The following is a 23,902-nucleotide window of genomic DNA, read 5'->3' as shown; positions in this document are numbered from 1 at the left end:
TCCAGGGCCTCGATTTCCCCTCAATTTCGTTACCTAGTGCGCCTTTTACGCCAAGAATGACTTCCTGGTTAACACGCCCCCCCCTCGCGGCTTTGGATATAGTGGTGTAGAGGACTACGTTACCCAGAAGGCTGTGCTTCGTGCGTCCGAGGCGGGAATTGGGGCTCTTCCGGCGGCCCGTGTACGTGGGCGGGACTTCCGGGTTTTTCTCGAAGGACGCCATTTGTCCCAGGAGTCCCTAACTAGCCGGGATCGGGGTTGGTCCCTGTCCTCGGGCCTTTCGTCTGCTCCCCTTCTCGAGCAGGGGAGGCGGGTCGGACTCATCTCTGAGCGCGTGTCCGGACCGTGACTCCGCTGGCCGCCCGTTGGGCCGCGGCCTCCCCAGGGTCTGTGCGCTCGCCCTTCATCCCCGTCGTCGCCGAGGGCCGCTCCCTGTCCACGGAGGACACTGCGGTCTCCGGATCAGCCGAGGATCAGCTGCGCGACGATCAGCCGAGGTTGCCCGTGCTCGCCTCCCCAGGGTCGCACGATGGCGGCGTCTCCGCCCCGCCAGGTGCAGGTGATTGACGGTGATTTCGGAGCTGACGGGCTGGGAGGAGGGTCACCCGGCGGCTTTGACCAAGCCTGTAGACCTGGGTTGTCATTTAATTTGTCCCCAGTTCTAAACGGTGTTGTGCCACTAACAGGTGGTCACTGAGTTGCTTTAAGAATGGGTGATGCTTCGTCTAGGGCTCCCATCGTCAATCCCAAACCCCCACTGAATCCTGCAGGGGTCCTCCCTGGGTCACCTGTTTTCCAACAAGTGACCCTGGACAAAGGAGCCAGAGAAGACGTGAGGGTTTCTAGGCGGAAGTGCACGGACAAAGGCCAGGTGTATGGGTTGTTTAAGGAGGGCCTGGATGGGGGGTGGCCCTGGTTCCTGCAGCTGCGGAGACTGGTTTGGGAGGGTGACAGTGCAGGGTGTCACCCATCCTCAGCCGCGACAGTGACTGACCAGTCCAAGGCTCCTCTTGTCACAGTCGCAGCCTATGTGCAGGGGGTCACCTATCTTCAGCCAGGACAGACATTGGCAAGGCTCTTCATCTGGTGGTCACTGTTTGTGCTCCCTGGCCCCAAGGGTAAGTTCATTCAGGATTCAGGAAGGGAAAGAGGCTAATGATTTGTTGTGGAATCTCCCGGGGAGACCAGAGACCCATGGCGTGTGGGGCGCCGGCTCAGGCCGGACATTACCCAGGTAGGTGCTGCCCCTTCAGGTGTTTCTCCTGTGAAGTCTGGTGAAGCTCTGCTTCTCTGTCCGTGCTCACAGATACATTTTTAGAGGTGACAAAAGTGGATTCACAGCAAAAGTTGGTGTAAATGACCCGGCCAAGTGGCTCAGTTGGTTAGAGCATGGTCCCCATACTCCAAGGTTGCAGGTTCAATCCTGGGGCAAGGAAAAGTACAAGAATCAACGGGTGGATGCATAAATAAGTGGAACAGACAATGTTTCTCTCCCTCTCTCGCCCCGCTTTCCTTCTAAAATCAATAAATCAAAAAAAGTTTGGATACAAACCACAGGAGACAGAACTGAGGAGTTTTGGTCCCTTGAACCAGAAAGTGGAGCCCTCAGCATGGGGCAGGCAATTGCAGAATCAGTGAGACTCAGGCACATCTGTTATTACCATTACTGATATTATTATTATTCCCTCATTCTTCTGATTACCTCAAGTGCTTGCTGTCTGCATCTCACAATCTGCACGTCATCTCCATTATCTTATCTCAGTTACAATGGCTCCTGCCGGGGCTTTTCTCCTACACTGTGGTATTATGTCCAAAGCATTGCCCACCTTCCCCTGAGCCCAGCACAGAGCTCGGCCTTCAGGAGGTGCTTGTGGCTCTGGGCCTTGGTGTCTGCACCTTTACTGTGATGCAGAGACGATCGCTGATTCCATCCAGCAGCCCCAAGGCCAACTCGACTTCCTCTGTTTGACTTTCCAGGTGTCTGTGACCTTCGATGATGTGGCTGTGACCTTCACCCAGGAGGAGTGGGGGCAGCTGGACCCAGTCCAGAGGACTCTGTACCAGGAGGTGATGCTGGAGACCTGCAGGCTCCTAGTGTCTCTGGGTGAGTCCTCCCCAGCTCTGCCATGTGGGGGTCACCTGCCGCTTCCTTATTCCACCCTCTGGCTCCAGACCCAGTGGTCAGGAAGGTCTCAGGAGCCCAGTTTCCTCGTCCCCACAGCCTCAGTTATTTCCTAGACTCACATCTCCTTGCCTAGTCTCCATGTGTCTCTTGGGCAAGCAACATAGTGTCCCTTCTGATTCCAGAAAGTGATGGAAGGAAAGGTCCTACGTGCAGGACCCAGAGGCAGGATATCCAGTCGGGCCCTTGTGGGACTGGTGCAGGAACTGGGAACCACCGGATTCTGCCCAGGCTCCTGGGTCTCTTGTCCTGGCTTCTCTCTCTCGGGCTGCTCATGTTGCGTTATTCAGAATGGCTTTTTCTGCGTAGGGAGTTTGTGACAGGCTTGGCCACCTCAGTCCCTGCTCTCTGTGACCCCTATATTCTTTGTCCCTACTTTTTTGCTTCTTTATATTGTTTTTATTCTTTCTTTGCTGCTCGGGGGACTCTCGGGTGTCTTTGAGGCAGCAATAGCCACTGAGCCCATTTTCACCCAGATTTCTCACCCCAGTGCCCAGCACAGACTGGCCTCTGTTGGAGGTTCCTAATTTTGTGTTCCAGAGAGGGGTCTGATTGAATGAGCCTGCTTGGCCCCAGTGTCCCTTACAGGGCACTTGTCGGGGTTCTGTGATGGGATGTTCTCCCAGAACAGGGTGAGTCAGGCAGTTCCCCGGGAGGCCCTTGCCCTTGTTGCCACCAGGTGTTGTTCTTTTTTTTTTTTTTTTTTTTAAAGATTTTATTTATTTATTTATCTTCAGAGGGGAAGGAGAGAGGGAGAGAAACATCAATGTACGGTTGCCTTTTTGTGCATCCCCTGCTGGTAGTTAGCCTGCAAGGAACCGGCCTGCAACCCAGGCATGTGCCCTGACTGGGAATCGAACCGCGATCGTCTGGTTTGCAGGCCTGCGCTCACACCAGGTGTTGTTCTTAACACAGGTCTAAGACAGGTCTTAGTCTTGGGCCTTCTTTATGCTCTTATATCTTCATGATGGTCTCTTACTTCCTTAAGGTCCCAATGCTTCTAAACAGTTGCCAGTTTTGTCCCCCAAGAGATACTTGCAATGTCTGTGGCCAGTTTTGATTGTCGCCGCTGAGTTGTGGGTGGTATTGGCATTCAGTGGGCAGAGTCCAGAAATGCTGCTGCATCCTACAGTGGACAAGACAGCCGCCCTCAACAAAGAATCATCCAGTCCAAATGTCGAGAGTGCCAGGGCTGAGAAACACCAGCTTAGGTTGTCCTGCAGTTGAAGATAATCACGTGGACCACTCAGCTCGAGGGAAGGGAGGGCTGAGAATCCAGAGGTTAGGGCAAGGCGTACCTGTTTTTACTGGAAGAACTAGAAGAATGTTTTGTCATTTAAAAATAAAGCAAAATTAGAAAATCTTGGCAGATTAAATATTTTCTAATGAAAAATTTTTAAATTTTCTTTCCTTTCTTAAAATTGCTTTTTTATTGTATTTTTTCCCACTACCATTTATCCCCCTTACACCCTCTTCCACCTCCACTCGCCCCCCTCGCCCCCCTCCCCCACGAAACATTTTAGAATAAAGGGTCCCTGTCTGGCCCTGCTTCACATGCTTTCCCGAAGCTCTCCGCTCCAGCCTGGCCCCAGCTTGGCGTCCCCAGGCACACTTGCTGTGCCCTCGCTGTCTGTCTGCCTGGGAGTGTTGGCGCTGCAGCCTTTCATGCAACAACCCCTTCTCACGGTCCCCACCTCCTCGGTGCTGCATCCTGACCCAGACCTGATGGAAGCTCTCCCCCATCCCACTCATTTTCTCCTCATTCTGTTTAGACCCTTCTCTACCAGCTCTTGACCCTAGGATCTGCTCCCCAGACAAACTCAGCGCTGTCTGGAGATGTTTCTGGTGGGTATATCTGGGATGTGGATACTCCTTCATATAGTGGGCAGGACCGATACCTGCTGGTCTCCGGGCAGAGCGTTTTCTCCAGTGAAAGAGTCCTGCTAGGCTGGCAACCCTGTTCCTGATGGTACGGGACGTCTGGCCCTGAGAGTACCCTAAGGAGACTGCGCCTTTGTGTCTTCTCTGCCCTGCCCCCTAATTGTTTGATGGCAAGTGTGGGTTGTTGCTGAATCTCAACACACCTTCACTTTCCTCATTTCTACAGACAGAGTAGCCTCAGGCTGGGGTGGAGCCTCAGGCTGGCAGCCCTGTGCAGTAGCTTGAGCTCACTGGGACTTAATAACACTGTTCTGATTTCATTGCTGAATTTTCACAGTGACCTGCCATCAAGGGAGGTGACTCTGGGTTTCCCATTTGCCAGAGCCATGCAAGATTCCTTTCTTGAAGAAATCTAAGAAAATGGCCGTGGCTGGCATAGCTCAGTGGATTGAGCACAGGTCTGCAGACCATACGATCAAGGTTCGATTCCCAGTCGGTACACGCCTGGGTTGCAGGCCAGTTCCCAGCAGGGGGCTCACGAAAGGCAACCACACATTGACATTTCTTTCCCTTTCTCCTTCCCTCCCCCTCTAAAGATAAATAAGTAAAATCTTTAAAAAAAAGAAAAGAAATCTAAGAAAATGAAAAAGTAGGTTGCTTTTAAGAAAAGCAGTTAAGCCTTGCCTGGTGTGGCTCAGTGGGTTGAGCACTGGTTCTGAGAGGTCGCCAGTTTGGTTCCTAGTGAGGGCACATGCCTGCGTTGCGGGCCAGGTCCTCGATTTCAGATGTGTGAGAGGCAGCCAATTAATGTTTCTCTCTTTCTCTTTCTCCCTTCCTCTCTCTCTCAGACTAAATAAAGTCTTCTTTAAAACATTTATTTATTGTTGTTTTTTTAAGAGAGAGTGAGGAAGGGGAAAAGTAAGAGAAACAGTGATTTGTTGTCCCACTTATTCATGCATTCATTGACTGATTCTTGTATATGTGCTGACCAAGGACCAAACCAGCAACCGGAACGATGCTCTCACCAATTGAGTTACCTGGCCAGAGCATAATCTTTAAAAAAGAAAACAAAAAAGCATCTAACCATCAGAGCACAGGTTCTCTGAACACTGTTCACGTTCCACTCATTTAATTCCCACAGCATCCCCACTGTGTTAATTCGTACCTGAAGGATTTCGTTTACGAGGTGACTTAGTGACGGGTAACACAGAGAAGTTAATGCTGTTGAAAGGAGAATTTATCACAGCACTTGAGAGAAGGGGAGACAAACAATGTGTCTCCCAGAGCCACATGGGGAAGCACAGTTTTGGTCTAGAGGAAGCTATGATTGTGGGGAAGCAGGGCCCAGAGCAGTTATGGGCGTTTCTGTGGGAAAGGGAAGGCGGGGCAGGTCAACAGCTCAGGGCTGGCTCGTGGGGCTATTTCCAGCCTGCTTGGGGCAGTGAGGGCTGTTCCTGGAGGCTGGGCCTTGGTTGACTCCGGCAGGGGAAATGCTGGCTGGGTGTGGGAAGTTTATGGCTTTGGATTGTTTGTGAATGAAAGGCGTGCTGCCCAGTAAGTTGCACTAGGCATTATTAGCCCAACAAGGGGTAAGGGTAAGACTCTGAAAATGTCAGAATACTGTAAAACTGAAAATTTCTTTAAAAGAATAATTAAATAATTGGTCCTCTGATGTTTTCACATCATATTAAGGAAACTTTGGGGTGATGATAGTGGAGATTTTTACAAAGTATGATGTAGGTTGCCCTAAAGAATAGAGAAACGTTTTATTCTGAGAGTGAAAAGGAAACACAAGTAGATACAGTATAAGAAGTCCTTGCAGGAGACCCATAGCTAAGTTTCCCATTTATGTAGCATTAGCCAAGAAAATCAATCTGAAATTTTAGGGGGTGTCTTAACATCTCAGTGAGGCTGTGAGGTGTGCTAAAAGGAGGGCTGTGTGTGTGTGTAAAAAGGAAGAAACCTTTTTCTGTTTAATAATTCTGACATTAAGTACCTGGAATTTAAAAGGTAGAGGCTCAGCCTCATAAGGTAGCTTTTCTGACTCCTTCCCACCCACTTCAGATGCCAGTCACAGTCCATTGCCCCTCATTTTGAGCCGCTGGCTATAAGGTGGAGGTTTGCTCACGTTTGATAGTCTTCTAGAGCAGTTCTCAGAAGCAGGAAGTGCCTTTCCCAGTGCTGCCTGGTTGTTACGAAGGATGCAGCTCAGACACAGCCGCACGGGAGAGGGGCAGGCTTCCCATCCTCCCCTAACCTCAGTGTGCGCACCAGCCGGTACTGCCCCGAACCACTCAGGCAGGGTTGTCTGTGGAGGCTGACGTCCTCTGGCAGGGGACCAGGTGTCTTCTGGCGTCTAGTCCCCTGTCCTTAGGGACTTTCCAGAAATCACCTCATTAACATGAACATGAACTCAGTTATAGAAATGGGCCTTGTTATAAGCAACAAAAGCTGCTCCTTTCATTTTAATGGCAGGGACTAAGCAGTGGGGAGGCCATATCACCTGCAGGGGACCATACCCAAGGGCCGGGTTGGGTTCTGCCCCGTGTGTGTGCTGAGGCCTCGGGAGCTGTGCCATACTGGTGACAGGAAGCATCGTGGGCCCTGGGTGTGGAGGCTCAGTGCTGTGGGTCTGTGAGAGTCTTTCTCTTCAGGAAAGCTTGGTGTGTCGGTAGTCATTGTTATGATGGTGTATAGCAGGAAGCCAACAGGGACGGTTTCTCCCATCAAAACCCGTGGGCCACCTAGGGCATTGGAAAGTGACAGACTCCAGGAGGCACAAGAGCCAGTCGGTGACTCTGAAGTGAAGGAGGCGCTGAGGCCACTAATGGGGGTGATGGTATTTTGAACCGATTTTAGAGCCTTTGCTGCAGGGAGCCTCAATTAAGGGGAACTGGTTTGTAAGTTTCAGTATCTGTGAGATGCAGTAAAAGTTATGAATGAGGAATATATTGCCGTAAGACCTAAAATAGCATTTAATAGTACTGTTACCTAAAACTAGTTTCCTTGGACAAGGCCGTCGTCACCCGTGTGACGTAGTACCTGCGCTCCGGAAAGGAGGTCTGGTCTGCCAGGGTTGTGCTCGGTGGCGGAGCTGTTGGGCTGCCCCAGGGCAGCCTGGGAAAGGAGGGTTGTTCCCTTCAGACGTGGAGGAAGACTGGCTGAGCGGCTGTTGAGATAGGCGCTGACCAGGATCTTCAGTCAAATCTAGAAGCACAAAGTAATTGCTGGTTGCTGATTGTTTGGTGTTACCAATTTTACTAATGTCAGATATTGGGTGTGTGGACTGTGTTAGTCAGCTCTGGCAGCCGTTTCTTTGTGGCTTAAACAACAGGCATTTATGTTCACGCAGTTCTGAAAGTGGCTTTCCCAGACCTGGTGCCAACAGAGCTGCCTCTAATGACCTGTCCTGCTGGCTGCCATCCTGCTGTGTCCTCACATGGCCTTCGCTCTGGCTGGGAGAGGCCCTCTCTCTCTCTTTCTTCTAGGGCCACCAGTCCATTCAGGCTAGGGCCGTACCCCGTGACCTCATTTAACCTTAACTACTTCCTCAAAGGCCTTGTCTCCAAATACTATCACATTGGGGGTTAGGGCTCAACGTGAAATTTAGGGGGACACGATTCAATCCATAAGGGGGACCTTGGTGTATGGGACCATAGTATTCCAATTGTAGCAACCCACCATATGGGTCATTTTTCCTGAGCGCAGCTGGGCTGTCAAACAGGGCACTGAGCATAATCTCCCCTTTATTTATTTGGTTTTACATGGTTTTTACTCCCCAAATGCTCTTTTTCAACTTACATTGGACCATATTAACTATTTATAGCAGGGTCTGTGGGCTCTCATGTTTCCAGCCAAAATCTCATTTTAGCGATATATTGTGTCCGAGCATCTGTGCTCAAATTGGAATGTTTTGGGGCAGTGGGCACTGTAACTGGGAAATTTATGCAAGGCTGTAGTTAAAAGTGAGGGGCACCCCACACCATAATGCCAGTGAGTACCTATGCCCACCCTCACCCTTCCTGGGGACCATTGTGTGTCCTCGTCACCGGGGATGTCAGTCTTCTGCAGAATGGGAGGAGGTGACTCAGCTGATCTCAGGTGTGGTTGGCTCAGGCAGTCCTACTTGGATCCAAGCACAGACTCCTGTGCAGTAGTCAGGTACCCAGTTATCCCAGTTGCCCCCGGGTCACCAGCACAGAGATTTGGTGTGTGGACCATGGATGCAATTGGTCTCTTCCAAACATGGTGGCAGCTAGGGACTCAGAGCCTTGCAGACCTAGGTCATTGTAGCTGTGAACTACAGACAGTCTAAGGCTCACACCTTCAAAACTCTGCTAAAGGTAAAAAAGATGGAGATCACTGAAGTCACACACCGGGTTTGATGTTATTCCATAGAGTCATTTCCATTTTAACTGGCATGATGCATTTACGTTGCTCGGCACAGTCCTTGGAGTATGGTTATGCCAGATGGATGTTAGGAAGAACGTGGTCCCAGAGCCACAGTTCAGCAAAGTTTAGAAAGTGATGCTGGAGCTGAGACACAAAAGTGTTACAGCAGGAAGGAGTGAGGAGGGCTGAGAACAGCCTTCCAGGTAGAAGGGCTGATAACATGCAAAGGTCCTGAGGTCACAGGGAAGACCCTTAACAGAGCCAAAGGAACGTCTTGTTCACCTGTTCCCTGCCCCATCACCAAGCCTGGGCATGTAGCGGACTTGAGTGAACATTTACTTTGTGAAAACTGGTGGATCTTGGGCTGTGGTTTGGCATCTGCCGGAGCCTTCTGTGGGTTGTGGTGCATCTCACTACTTGTCTGTAAACACCCTGAGCCTTCTTCCCTGCATCTGCGCTCAGCTGCATGGGACAGACCAGCCCAGCCTTCACCCTGCAAGGGATTTATTATTACACTATTTTACCTACCAAGAACCTCAGAGGTGGGGCTGGCTCCTGGCTTGGTGGGTGCTAACCCAGTGTCTTTGTCTTTGCTTTCTCCTTGGTCCTGAGGCAGTCACCTCACAGAAGTCCCAGGATGCTGCAGGACAAGCAGGGTAGCAGGTCCCCTCAGTCAGCCGTCCAGGGATGAAGCTCTCTCCCCAGAGTGGCCAATGCAGGTCACTTGGCCACCTCAAACTGTTAGCCCCTTACAAGGGCTTTTCAGCCCTTGCAATAGGAAAACCAGGGCTTTTCAACCCTCTGTCGGTACCAGAATCGTCTGGGGAGGTTTTCACGTCTCCCAAGATCTAGTCCCTTGCTGCAGGGGTTTGGTTTCAGTTGCATGTGTACTAGGCGTCCCAGCGGTTGTGATGTAGGTACAGGGGGTCGAGACCCACTTACTGGGCTTAGTTAGAAAACACCTTCTGGAAGAGGGGGTTGTTTCCCAGGATCTCACAAATACAACTGAGCAGATGTGTAATGTCATGTGATGGAAGTGAAGGGAATAGTGCTGTCTACACAGCCAGCGTTACTGCCACAGCGTTTGGATCCCAGTGATGGTGTTAGTGTCCGTGGTGTTACATGTCATTTTTTGTTTGGGCAGATGGGAGCAGCTTTACTCTGAGGTCTTGTCCAATCCTCAAGTCCCAGACCAAACAGAGGTTTTATTTCCTTCCCCCAAATCCTCATGCCCTCCTTCTTTCTCCACGAACAGGGTGTCCTGTTCCCAGTCCTGAGCTGGTGCACCAGTTGGAGCGTGGGCAGGAGCTGCGGATGGTGAAGAAGGGCCTCTCCCAAAGCACCTGTCCAGGTAGGAGCCAAGATGGGGACAAACAGAAGACCCGAAGCCTGGAGACCTTCACGAGACCCTGGCCATGGATCCCTGCGGAGACTGTTGTTGTGGCCAGTCTGGCAGTTTGGAAGCCATGGAGCCTTTGACCATGGACCCTTTGACCTTGTGGAAGATAGAGGTGTATGAGCCAGGATCTGTGGGCTCAGTCTCCCACAGGCTTGCCAATCACCAGCTCCCTGGCCATAAAGAAGTTGCAATCTTGTGTCTTCGCATAAGTGAAAACTAGCTTCCAGATCAGACTCCAGAATTGCAACGTTCAGCATATGGAAGCTCTTCTTAGTCACAGCAGGGACCGGGGGGTCCTCCCAGAGCTCTAAACCACACAGTTATTCGGGGACCCGTGTCTGTTCTGTCATCAGCCTGTGGCTCTCAGGTTGTCCTGACATCCTGCAGCTGGCAGAGGAGAATGGAGAGGGGAGGGGAGGTGTCATGCCTGCTCTCACACACACGAGTGCCTCTCCCATCCCACTGACAGGACTGAGGCATCTGGGCACCCCTGGGTGTGTGGGGCCGGGAAGTGTGCTGAGGCCATGGCTGCCATCTGAGAGCAGAGGGTTTGGTGAGGGTAGCCTGCTGCACCCGGCCTGTTGCTGGAAGATGCTGGCGGTAATGGGGTCTTTGCCATCAGTTTGTCTGGGGATGTGATGACGTACTGCTAATGCATAAAACTGCTCAGCACAGTGTCTGAGCCGTTCTGAGTGTCTCGTGAAAAGCAAGATGTGGGCATTACTCGTGTTTTATCATAACAAGCAATGAGTCTCCCATTTTCCACTGAACTCTGAGGAAAAGGGCCATTCTTCCTGTGCGCTTGCTCTCTCCAGCTGTGCTCTGCCTGCCCTCGTCCCACCTTCTCCGTCCATCCATTCCTAAGTGTCCATCAGAAACACAGGCACCCCCTTGTTCCTGTGCTTCCTGTGTGGTGAGGCCAAAAGGTGACGTTGATCTCCGCTCCACCTGTGAGCTGTGGAGAGCACTGGGGCATCCGTGTGGAGATGGGTGCGCTACAGAGTCGGCTCTGTCCTTCTCTTGGTCCCTCGGGCTGCTCAGCCAGCCTGTGAGTGTCAGCAGCCCCTCAGAGGCTTTCCCAGCCTTCTGCCTTCTCTTCAGTCCCAGGTCTCCACCTGAAAGTCTCAAGGGCCCCCAAAGTCAGCATGCCTGGCGGGGACCCCATGACGTTACTCACTCCTCCCACCGCCCCAGTGTTAGCGAATGGGCCTGTCATTGAAGCAACTTAGACTGGATGCAGCTTCAGAGAAGGACTCGCCCCCACTGTTGTCAGTCCCTGCACCCAGCCGTCCCCAGTCGTTTTCCCTTTCCATCACTTCCATCTCCTGGATCCGTCGCTACACACAGTGCAAGCTGTCCGAATCTTAACCATCTCCTAACTGCTCTGTACGTTAGCTTGTGCCTCGGGTCAGCTCTGTGTCCTATATGAGCAGCCCCCTTGTTGTCCCAGACAGTGATCCCTTCCCCCACCACAGCTGTCTCAGCCAAGGGCCACCTAACAAGTCAGCAGGGTTTCCGGTGAAGGTCAGGTCTGCTTCCTTCCATCACTTGCTCCTCACCCCTCCACACACATGCAAACTCTCACAGACTCTCACGGACTCTTCTGTCTGTGGCATCTCCTTTCACTGGTGGAAGAGGTCTTCCCCTACCATAGCTGGTGCCTGGACCAGGGTCTGCATCACAGCTTTATGAGGAAATTCTCCCTTCACTTGTATTCTTCGCTTACTTGCTTTTTTTGTGTAACTTCATTCTTTTTCTGTTCAACGTAAAAATATGCTCAAGGTCCTCACAGTTGAAGAAAATAAATTAAAATTGCTCCTGTCTCACATTTTATTCAACCACTCTCTGGGGCATTTCATTTCTTTACATCCTTTCACTCATGGTCAGTGCTGCCTAGAACATTCATGTGGACTAGGCATCTTGCCCCGGTTAGGGGAGTCTTTGCGTTTTCTTGGTTTGGGGTGGTTGGATGATAGGCTATGCAGACTTCAGGCTTCCACGATAATGACCATTGTTTTCTAAGAAGCCCAGATCATTCTGCACTTCTCCCAAAGGACAGTGCTATTCCCTTGGTCATGTACTGTTCTGTGTTTGCTGTTCTGAGGCATCTCAATTTTTGCTTACCAAGTGGATACACAATTGGGCTCCTTTTTTTTTTAGCACCTGATCATATGATTGAGGGCCAACTTATATTTTCATCTTTGAAATGTCATTTTCATGACAGATGCATGTTTTTCTATTAACTTGTTTGCTTTTTGATTTGTAGGGATTTGTATATTCAGATACTTTTATCAGCTATAGATGTTACAGATAAGAGTTTTCTGTTTTGTAATTTTGTCTTTTCACTGTCTTTAAAGTTACTTTGTTGAATAGAGGGCCTTTATTTTAGTGTCGTGTTGCATAATATTAATGACATTCCTTACATGATGAATGATTTTTGTCTTGCATAAAACTCTTGCTTTACTCCCAACATCAGAAGATATTCTTGTTTTTAAGTTTTAAAATTTGGTGTTTGACACTTAACTCTTTGATCTGAGGCAGCATTTGAGTTCAATATGAGACAGGTCATTCCTCCACATCACCAGTTTTTCCAGCTCCATTCACTCTGTATCTGTGCTTTACCGCCAAGCTACTCTGCCTCCCGATGTCTGCCAGCTCACTGTATGGGTGAGTGTACTTCCTGAACTCTCTGTTCTTCTTCCAGTGCCTATTTGTCTGTTCTCTGTGCCAGTACTGCCAGGCCTTAAAATCTGGCATTATCTGGTAAGGTCCTTCTCCTTATACTCCCCTCTGCTGTTCATGCAGATCAACAGTCAGACTGTCATGTTCCACGGTAACCAGTTAGCACTTTACAGAGAATTGTATTGAATTTATATATTCACTTGGGTAGAATGGTTGGGTTTTTATTATTAAATTCTTCACAGATGAACTTCATCTTGATTGATTAATTGATTTTAGAGGAGGAGAGAGGGAAAGAAAGAGACAGCGATTTGTTGTTCCACTCATTTATGAACGTACTAGTTGATTCTTGTGTGTGCTCTGTCTGGGGATCCAACCAACAACCTCAGCATTTCAGGATGAAGCTCTAACCAACTGAGCTACCGGACCAGGGCCGACCTCACCTTTAATGTTAACATTTTCTCCGTGTAGATTGTGTGTATTTTGCCAGTCTTCACCAAACCGTTCCTTAGGTTTACCAGACTCAATGTGTTCACCCCAGTCCTGCTCACCTTATGAGCCCTGGCCTAGCAGTCCTCACTGTCTCTGTCTGTCCATCCCGGATTCTCCTCTTCACTGTCCTCTCACTCTCAGCAGTGCCCTCGTACCTTCTGTCCCCCATGGCTGCTGTGTCCTTCCCCCTTTCTCTTTGTGGTAGCTCTTGTGGTGCCAGTGGGACTCACATCATGGGCACCTCTCATTGGAAAGCCCTGATTTTTCCTGCATAGTGTTAGCCAAACTAAAGGTGAAGGTAAGAGAATCCAAGACTTCCCAGGCCTTCTGACACTTGTTTCAAGTTCAGGGATTTCCCAAAACCACCCTCGGGCTTAATTATTTGCTAGAAAGATTTAGAAAACTCCCTAAAATCCCCTGTACTCACTATCATACTTATTAAGGACAAAAGATCCATATTAGAAGGGATGTGGAATGTAGGGCTAGAAGTGTTCCAGACATGAAGATTCTATATTCTCAGGGGGCGACTTCTCTCCCCCTGGCACTGGCGTGTAGAAGTATGAGCGTGCAGCGTCACAAACCCAGGAAGCTCCCCAGAGCCTCAGTGTCCAGATTCTCCTTGTGACTTCATTTCACTGAGTCTTTGCTAGTGGGACTCAGTCTCTAGCCCTCCTTTCCAGAGGCTCCACTAGTACCTGTGGCTCAAAGCCCCACCTTTCTAATTACATGGTCTTTCTGGTATGGCCAGACCTTACTCAGAGTCATCTCCTTACTGTAAGCTATGTAGGGGCCCATAATGAGTTATCTGTTGTCATAAACTATCAGATGTGTTTCCTGGGGCCTTCCATGAAGAACCCAGATATGTCTGTCATTCTGGAAATGTCCAGAATTTAGAGATTACTTCCTTGGAGTTGGGAAAAAGATTATACTTCTTTTGGGGGGAATGAACTTTGCATTATACACTTCCTGTCTTCCATCTGGGCTGCATTAGACATCCTTCCCGAGTTTTCATGTAGCAACATGGGATGCACTTGCTTAGAGGAAACTCAGCCCACACAGAGTCATCATTGTGGACAGCCATGCCCAGTCTGGAATTATGGCATTGTGCCCACTGCAGACACTCTTCCCTGTCACCCAGCCACTCCCCTGGGTGTCAGTAGTCCAGGAACCAGGAGAGAAAGAAATTGCAATCTTGGGATTCCAGAGGTAGCAACACACAGCGTACAGTGTAGTGCTGATTTTGTTTCTTCTGTGTTGACATTACTAACATGCCTTTTTGTGTATTGGATTTCTTTTAGGTGACAAAGTAAAACTCAGGATCACAGAACCTACCACCTGTGAGCCTGCCCAACCCAAGAGATTCTCACCCCAGGAACAACTAACACAAAAAGTTGCAGGGGACTCACGAATGGACCCGACCGACGATTGGGATGGGCCATCAGAAGTATCTATGCAGGAAGGATACTTGAGAGCAGGGATAGACCCGCCGAAGGAGAAGCTCCCAGGGAGCCCTGAACATGGAGGCTTAGGGTCAGCTAACAGAGTGCATTCAGGGAGTGTTCTCCTTGACCATGACTCACATGAATATGATAAACATCCCATGGTTCCGGAAGAGGAAAATATCTTTAAATGTAACGAATGTGGGAAAGTGTTTAACAAGAAACATCTTCTTGCTGGACATGAAAAGATTCACTCTGGAGTGAAGCCCTATGAATGCACGGAGTGTGGGAAAACATTTATTAAGAGCACGCACCTCCTTCAGCACCACATGATCCACACAGGGGAGAGGCCCTATGAGTGCCTGGAGTGTGGGAAGGCCTTCAACCGCAAGTCATACCTTACCCAACACCAGCGGATTCACAGTGGAGAGAAGCCCTATAAGTGCACTGAATGTGGAAAGGCCTTCACCCATCGCTCCAATTTTGTCTTGCATAAGAGGAGACATACTGGAGAAAAATCCTTTGTCTGCAAAGAATGTGGGCAAGTGTTTCGACACAGGCCAGGATTCCTTCGGCATCACATCATCCACAGTGGCGAGAATCCCTATGAGTGCTTCGAGTGTGGCAAGGTCTTCAAACACAGGTCATACCTCATGTGGCACCAGCAGACTCACACAGGGGAGAAGCCCTATGAGTGCAGCGAGTGTGGGAAGGCCTTCTGTGAGAGCGCAGCCCTCATTCACCACTACGTCATCCATACTGGGGAGAAGCCCTTTGAGTGCCTGGAGTGTGGGAAGGCCTTTAACCACAGGTCGTACCTCAAGAGGCACCAGCGGATCCACACTGGAGAGAAACCTTTTGTGTGCATGGAATGTGGTAGGGCCTTCACCCACTGCTCCACTTTTATCTTGCATAAGAGGGCCCACTCTGGAGAGAAACCTTTTGAGTGTAAAGAATGTGGGAAAGCCTTCAGCACTAGGAAAGACCTTATACGACATTTCAGCATCCACACTGGAGAGAAGCCCTATGAGTGCAGTGAGTGTGGGAAGGCCTTTAACCGCAGGTCAGGCCTCACGCGGCACCAGCGGATTCACAGTGGAGAGAAGCCCTACGAGTGCATGGAGTGCGGGAAATCCTTCTGCTGGAGCACTAACCTCATTCGACACGCCATCATCCACACTGGAGAGAAGCCCTACAAGTGCAGTGAGTGTGGAAAGGCCTTCAGTCGTAGCTCATCCCTCAGTCAGCATCAAAGGATGCATTCTGGCAGGAACCCTGTCAATGTAACAGAAGTGGGAAGACCCTTCACAAGCGGGCAGACTGCACTCACTCTCCGAGAACTCCTGTTAGGGAAAGACTTTTTGAATGTAAACCCTGAGAGAAATCTTTTACCAGAGAAAACATCTACCACAGCATCTGATAGTACATACCAAAGAGAAACCCCACAAGAATCTTCACTGTGAGAAAACCTTTTGTTGTTCATCATCACTTGTCACAGGAAGACACATTTTAGAAATTGACACAGCCTAGAGCCTTATTCTGCATCTGAGAATTCACCTGTAAGGGAGTGATCAGCCTCCAGTTTTTTACTTAGTTTGCAGAGCGGTGTATCTCAGGAATTTTTTTTTTAACTGAAGAAATAGGAGACTTAGAAAAGAAAATGCAATGAGACTTCTCTGTTAAGCCTGTAGCACTTTGTCATGGATTACCTAGTTTACTTGGGGCAAGAATAATGTTTTAGGGGCAGAGGCCTTGATCCTTTATGTATTTCGTATACATTCGTGGCTATCCAATGTTAAGAGAGACAGTTGAGGGTGGGTATTTAAGATGATAAGGATACATGTATAAATGGGCATATTTTATTGTTCCAGTTAAGATTATTAAGGCTTTGACTTTTAAAAGACCATTGTCTTTGTAGTTTTAAAACCTAAAACTTTATTAATCCCAATTTTTTTATTTCTGTAGCTAGACTGGAAATCTTAAAATTGAGTAAAGTGATTCCTCTCTGTGTTATTTAAAATGGGCTTAGCTTTCCTAATTCCTTTAACTTTTCATATAAATCTTAAGATTGTCTATTTTACCAAAAAAGTCTTACTCATTTTATAGAAATTTATTTCACACTGTACGTCAGTTTGAGAATTGGCATCATGAACAAGCACATGGTATGACTACATTTATTTAAGTCATCCTCGATTTTGTTAGCATTTTATAATTTTCAATATCCAAGTTCTGAAAATTTTTGTTAGGATATCTAGGCTTTTGTTTTTGAGTGATAGTAAGTCATTAATTTTAAATTTTTATTTTCCACGTGCTCTTTGGTAGTACACAGAAGTGTAATCGTTTTTGGGGTGTTTTGGTATCCTGCAACCTTGCTGAACTCACTTATTATTAGCCATTTCTTTGGCTAGAACCTTTGGGATTTTCTACCGAAAAATATCAGCTGCAAATACAGTTTTATTTCTTCCTTTCCAATTTATATACCTGTTGTTTTCTTGTCTTGTCTTACTGCACTAGCTAGGCCTTCCTGTGTGAAGTTGAATAGTATAGTCAGAAGGGACATTCTAGACTGGTTCCTAATACTAGGGGGGAACATTCAGTTTTTCATCATTAAGTATGATAATAGTTGTAAGTTGTTTTCACAGTTTTCTTACCAAGTTTAGAAAGTTTCCCTCTATTCTTAATTTGCTGAGATTTTTTTTGTTATGAGTAAGTATTGGATTCTGTCAAATGCTTTCTTTTCATCGATTGATGATCTGATTTTATTCTTTAGCCTATTGATATTACAGTATTGCAATGAGTTTTGAATATTGAACCAGCCTTGCATTCTTGTAATAAATCTCACTTGGTTGTGGAGTATAATTCTTTTTATATAGCATTAATATACCATATTAAAGCATTCCATTTTATTATATTTTGTTGAGGAAGTTTTCTGATTTCTTGACTAATGATGTTAGTTTTTTGGGGTGTTTTTTTTAACTCGTCTGGTTTTGGTAAGTATGGAAGTATTGGGAATATGTATTTCATGTTGGATATTGGATAGTTTGTCCTTTTCAATGAATTGTTACATTTCATCTAAATTTTCTATTTCGTAGCCCTATTTGAAGTAATTTTTAAGGTTTATTTATTTTCAGAGAGGGAGGGAGAGATGAAGGAAGGAAGGAAGGAAAGAAAGAAAGGGAAACAAACATGTGTGAGAGACACGTCTGTCAGTTGCCTCTCATACATCCCCAACCAGGGACCAGTCTCCCAACTGAGGCATGTGTCCTGACAGGGAATCGAACCACTGACCGACCTTTCACTTTGCAGGACAATGCCCAACCCACTCAGCCACACTGATCGGGGCTGAAGTAATCTTTTATTGTCTTTTTAATGTCAGGAGGATCTCTACTTATATCTCATTTTATTCCTCATTTTGGAAATGTGTTGTCTTAGACATTTATCAATTTTATTAGTCATTTGAAGAACAAGAACTTTATAGCATTGGTTTTTCCCTGTTATATTCTGTTTTTAATTTCACTAATTTTTCTTCTGATCTTTATTCTTTATTCTATTTTGCTTTAGTTGTATTTTGCTATTTGTATTTTTTGAGGTGGGTGTTGGGATTATTGATTTGAAATTTTTTTTTTTATATTTTATTTCTTTATCTTTAGAGGGGAAGGGAAGGAGAAAGGGAGAGAAATATCAGTGTATGGTTGCCTCTCGTGCATCCCCTGCTGGGAACCAGGAACTGGCCTGCAACCCAGGCACGTGCCCTGACTGGGAATCAAACCACGATCGTGTGGTTCGCAAGCCCATGCTCAATCCACTGAGCTATACCAGCCAGGGCAAATGTTTTTCTTTCTTATTGTAAGCATTAAGTATGGTGTTCCTTGAATGATGTGGGGCCCAGGGGCATCGACTCCCCCCTCTTCTCCCTACACAGTTGAAACTCAGCGTATAACTTAGCCATCCACATGCACCAATTCCCAACTGCAGATCGAAAACGCAGTTGGCTCTTGAACAAGGTAGGTATCTGCATGCGAGTGGACCCATACATTTCAAACCTGCATTGTTCAGGTGTCACCTGTACTATAAATTTCCCTGACCGACTGTTCTAGCTTCATTCCATAAGGTTTCGTATGTTTATAACAACTTATTTAGTTCTAAATATTTCTTTTAAAAAAAGATTTTATTTATTTGTCTTTAGAGGGGAAGGGAAGGGAAGGAGAGAGGGAGAGAAATATCAATGTATGGTTCCCTCCTGTGCTTCCCCTGCTGGGAACTGGCCTGCAACCCAGGCATGTGCCCTGACTGGGAATCGAACCCCTGACCTCCCAGTTTATGAGACAGTGCTTCAGTCAACTGAGTCATACTGGTCAGGACCCAGAGTCACTCTTTAATGGTTGCATAATGTGTGTATAAAATAGTGTCTGGGTTGGAGGTAGGGAGGTTAGGGAAGGGATAAGACACGCATCTGTTTTTAGGCATTTTTGAGGTACCTGAAGAACATCTCAGTGAATCTCACTATCTTCTGTCTTGTTCAAGCCATACCTCGCAGCCATTTTTCTTTCATCATCCCGCATCCAGCCACTGTCTCATTTTGTTCATGTTACCTTTTCATTTTCCTCAGCAGAGAACATGCGTGTCTTTGGCCACACATAGCAGTGTGTTCTTGTTCTCATGTTGGGTGCCTCCCAGAGCGCTTACCAATAACTGTAGTCGGCGCAATGCATGATGTTATCCTCCAAGAGAGTCTACAAGAACTTTTATGGACAGATCTAATTCAGATTTTATTTATTCCTATAAGATTTTAGGAAGATTTTAAGTCACAGTGAATGATTGTGTTGGAGGTCCTCAAGACTACCCCAGGTTTGATGGTTTGCTAGGAAGACTGTTATGATTTATTAGAGCAAAAGGAATCAAAGGAAAGCCAGCCAAGGGAAAGGGCACAAGGACTGAGGTCCACAGGAACCCAGAGACAGTTCTCAATAGTCCTGTCTCAGAAGTCATAGAAGGATGTGCTTAGTTGAAGCTCCACTAAAGGAGTTACAACAGATTGAAATGTCTTCTAGGGAAGCTCATTAGAGACTCATTGCCCCGGAATTGTAGGAGGCACTCTTGTTAGCAGGTACCAAATTCTAGGTTAGCAGGTGTTCAGTGTAAACCACAGTGTGCCCTGGCTGGTGTAGCTTAGTGGATTGAGCACCAGACTGCGAAGCAAAGGGTCACTGGTTCGATTCTTAGGTAGGGCACATGCCTGGGTTGCAGGCCAGGTCCCCAGTGCGGGGCACGTGAGAGGCAACCACACATTGATGTTCCTCTCCCACTTTCTCCCTTCCTCTAAAAATAAATCAATTCTTTTTTAAAAAATAAAAAACAACAGTGTTTACACAGAAAGCTTGGGTACCCCCAGCCACTCCTTATATGAGAATCAAAACTTGGGGGTGTATGTAGGCTTATATGTGCACAGAACCATTGTAACCAAAAAATTACTAAGTGACAGTAGAACTTCCAGACTGGCCAGTATTTAATTTAGTGACGACAAAGTACGGAGGAAATTGGTGAGAAAGGACCCTGCCCCATCCTAATACTGATACACATACCTATGTGTACATGTGTGTTGTGTGCACACCATTAGGACCATATGTATGTGCTATATAAACATGTATATACCTAATGTACAAGGTGGGACAAAAGGAGGTTTACAGTTGTATGGAAATAATAAACTTTCATGTACACCTGTAAACCTTTTGCCCCACTTTATGTGTAATGTTTTTTATGTGTGCGTAGGTAGCATCCTCATCACAGTGGTAGCTGTCGTCTTCAGCATTACTGCTTACTATTGCAGCTCTTTCTCGTTCTTTCCATGTCCTTGCTTTCAGGTACAGGTCCTCATACACTTGAAGGGCTCCCTTCCCACTCTGTCTCCTTGAACCCTGACTGACTTTATCTGTCATCTTGGCTGCCTGCAAACCTATGTCTCATCTGCTTGTTCCTTTGTCCCTCACCTTAGTGACTTGTCCTCACACTGGCATGAGTGTCAGACGACATTACCACTGTGATCTTCCCTGTATCTCAGCTTGTTCAACTGCCACTTGGTCTTTCTCCCTTACTCTCCCTCTCCTCCAGCCATTAAGGAGCCCTTGGGACTTTATGTGGTATTTCCACGTCACCATTTCCACTTACTTGCCCTCTCTCCTTCCCAAACCTCCCTGCCTCGTGAACTTCCTTGCAGCAATGCCACCTGCCACTCTGGCAAAGCATGACAGTGACTCCTAGGTTTATACATTTTAAGCCCTTGTTCGTGTGCTCGAGACTGGACCTGATCCCACTGACCGTTGAAATACACACTTCTACCTTGGTTCTGTGACATCACTCTTCATTTCTCTTCTCATGTCTACCCCTCCTTGATGACTCTTCCACCTCTAGCCACTCATTCAGTTTTGAAGTTTCTAAAGACTTTCCCAGCCCTGTAATCTCACTATGTGGTCCCTCCTTAGGCCCTAACTGCATTCTTAGCTTCAGTTCATCTTTACTTTGAACAAATGGGAATTTATTTCTTCACTCCTGACTTTTTCGAGCTCTAGACCTGAATTGGATCATCTTACTGTTCCCACTTGGGTATTTCATAGGTACCTCAGTCTCCACATGACTTGGACTCATAAAATGGCTCCCCCCTGATTCTGATCCGCTCAGTCTCCCCTCAGCACTGCATGGTATGTTTACTTACTGAGGATAAAAACCCCTGACTGGGCAAGGTTACCTCTGTTTCTCAACCCCCAGGTACCTCTTTTCTGGGCCCCTCTCTTGAAGCCTCCATTTCCTTTTTAAATTTTTTAAAAATTGATTTTAGAGGGAGAGAAACATTGATTTGTTGTTCCACGTTTTCATTCACTGGTTGCTTCTTGTATGTGCCCTGAGGATTGAACCTGCAACACTGTCATATCTGGATGATGCTGTAGCAAACTGAGCTGCCCTGCCAGGGCCACAGACATCTCTAAACTGAGCAATGCAATACTTAAAAGACTGACCATGGCCCCGGCTGGTGTGGCTCAGTGGACTGAGTGCCAGCCTGCAAACCAAAGTTTCACTGGTTCGATCCCCAGTCAGGGCACATGCCTGAGTTGCAGGCCAGGCCCCCAGTAGGGAGTGCACGAGAGGCAACCACACATTGTTGTTTCCCTCTTTCTCTTTCCCTTCCCCTCTTTCTAAAAATAAAATCTCTAATTAAAAAAAAAAAGACTGCCCATGGACACTGTCTCCAGTATCCAGAGCAAAGATACAAACCCCACCATTCACCATGAGTCACACTGTTAGCATAGATTATGTGATCAAACTGATACAGTGAGGTATATAGATTTAGGCATAAAGATCACACTTGCACAGTATTTCAAGACTTAAGTGGAGCCCTGGCTGGTATAGCTCAGTGGATTGAGCGCGGGCCTGTGAACCAGACAATCGCGGTTCGATTCCCAGTCAGGGCACATGCCTGGGTTGCAGGTCAGTTCCCGGCAGGGGCCAGTTCCCAGCAGGGGATGCACGAGAAGCAACCATACATTGATGTTTCTCTTCCTCTCTCCTTCCCTTCCCCTCTAAAGATAAATAAATAAATATTTTTTTAAAAAAAAGACTTAAGTGGTCTTCATGGAACTGGTCAAAAGCTAGTTTTGTTTTGGAACGTGTACCGTTTGCGAAACAGGCTTGTTCAGTTAACAGTACAGTTCAACCCGTTGACCCTTAGCCTAGGCTCTGTTACAGCAAAACAACCCTATTTGCTTGGTTATCTCCATGTAAAGAAGCATTCTGTAACAAATACACCAGGGCATTATCAGGAACATGCCTCATATTTAAAGGAAGCAGTGTGAGGAATGGAGAGATTCAAAGAAACATCCAGTTCATCCTAAAAAGCTATTATGTCTGCATCCATATTTCTGTACTAATTTGATTACTCATTGTGTTCTTTGATTAACTATTATTTGTACTTTGTGATAAACCACCTTCCCTCTCACTGCAGTGGTTTAAGTCATTATCCTCACCATCTCCTCTCTTGTCGCTCCTATACCCTAATTTTCTAATTTCTCTGCAGCACCCAGACTAACTTTAGTGCACAAATCAAATTACCTATACTGTTCAGCTCAGAACCGCACAATGGCTACCTATTTCACACTGTAATAACTATATATATTTTTATTTTCTGTAATCTTGCCTTGGCATTTGGGACCTCGTCGACTAGAGAGATACTGCCCCTCCCAGAGCTAGCCAGTTCTTATATCCAATGACCTGCACTGAATCTCACCCTTCTTATGCAAACTAACCACTTCCTTCTGGCTCTTGAACTGGAGGAGTCATTTTGGGTGCCCTAAAAAACTCCAGGGTCAGGTATCAGACAAGCAACACCTCCTATGCTCTGAAGTTCTGCAATACTTTTCAAACCACCCAATCCTAAGGTGTTTACCTGCCCTGCCTTCTCTTTCCTGCAGAAAACACAACAAAGGGGCTGGGCCATGTTTTCTCCTTGGGAATTCTGCCTCCTGAACCACCCTGCTGCTTTCCCCACCTGGCCCTGGGTGGCAAGCCCTAACTCCTGCTCCATAGAGACCCGTGAACATAAACTTCCTTCATCACTTCCAAGGCTGCACGTTTCACCTGATTAAGCAAATACCAGGGACAAATAGAACACATTGCAGGTTACAACCTCTTTACAATGGACAAGGTTCTACAAAACTTGTCTCCATTTATCTACCTTATCTTGTACACTCTGGTGCCTGCAGATGCAGCTGTAGCCACACTAGCCTTGTATACTAGCCTTGCTTTTCTTCAAACACCCGAGAACACTTCCCANGTTCTTTGATTAACTATTATTTGTACTTTGTGATAAACCACCTTCCCTCTCACTGCAGTGGTTTAAGTCATTATCCTCACCATATCCTCTCGTCGCTCCTATACTCTAATTTTCTAATTTCTCTGCAGCACCCAGACTAACTTTAGTGCACAAATCAAATTACCTATACAGTTTAGCTCAGAACCGCACAATGGCTACCTATTTCACACTGTAATAACTATATATATTTTTATTTTCTGTAATCTTGCCTTGGCATTTGGGACCTCATCGACTGGAGAGATACTGCCCCTCCCAGAGCTAGCCAGTTCTTATATCCAACGACCTGCACTGAATCTCACCCTTCTTATGCAAACTAACCACTTCCCTCTGGCTCTTGAACTGGAGGAGTCTTATTTTCGGTGTCCTAAAAAACTCCAGGGTCAGGTATCAGGCAAGCAAAACCTGCTATGCTCTGAAGTTCTGCAATACTTTTCAAACCACCCAATCCTAAGGTGTTTACCTGCCCTGCCTTCTCTTTCCTGCAGAAAACACAACAAAGGGGCTGGGCCATGTTTTCTCCTTGGGAATTCTGCCTCCTGAACCACCCTGCTGCTTTCCCCACCTGGCCCTGGGTGGCA

At 47.2% G+C, this 23,902-nt stretch overlaps 1 protein-coding gene across 1 annotated transcript in view; it reads left to right on the top strand.

Annotated features, from left to right (window-relative positions):
- Positions 1 to 472: 472 nt before the first annotated feature.
- LOC118998261 (zinc finger protein 805-like) overlaps positions 473 to 23,902 on the top strand; it is a 72,692-nt gene continuing 49,262 nt past the window's right edge. The window contains exons 1-4 of the mRNA XM_037062320.1: positions 473 to 871; positions 1,978 to 2,104; positions 9,711 to 9,806; positions 14,324 to 14,587. Coding sequence (XP_036918215.1) covers positions 710 to 871; positions 1,978 to 2,104; positions 9,711 to 9,806; positions 14,324 to 14,587 — 649 coding nt within the window. The 5' untranslated portion in view covers positions 473 to 709. The remainder of the gene's footprint in view (positions 872 to 1,977; positions 2,105 to 9,710; positions 9,807 to 14,323; positions 14,588 to 23,902) is intronic.

This window comes from Sturnira hondurensis, unplaced genomic scaffold, assembly GCF_014824575.4.
Source record: "Sturnira hondurensis isolate 20B ecotype Veracruz unplaced genomic scaffold, ASM1482457v3 Scaffold0013943, whole genome shotgun sequence".
Classification (NCBI taxonomy): Eukaryota; Metazoa; Chordata; class Mammalia; order Chiroptera; family Phyllostomidae; genus Sturnira; species Sturnira hondurensis.
This window is presented reverse-complemented; position numbering and strand designations above follow the sequence as displayed.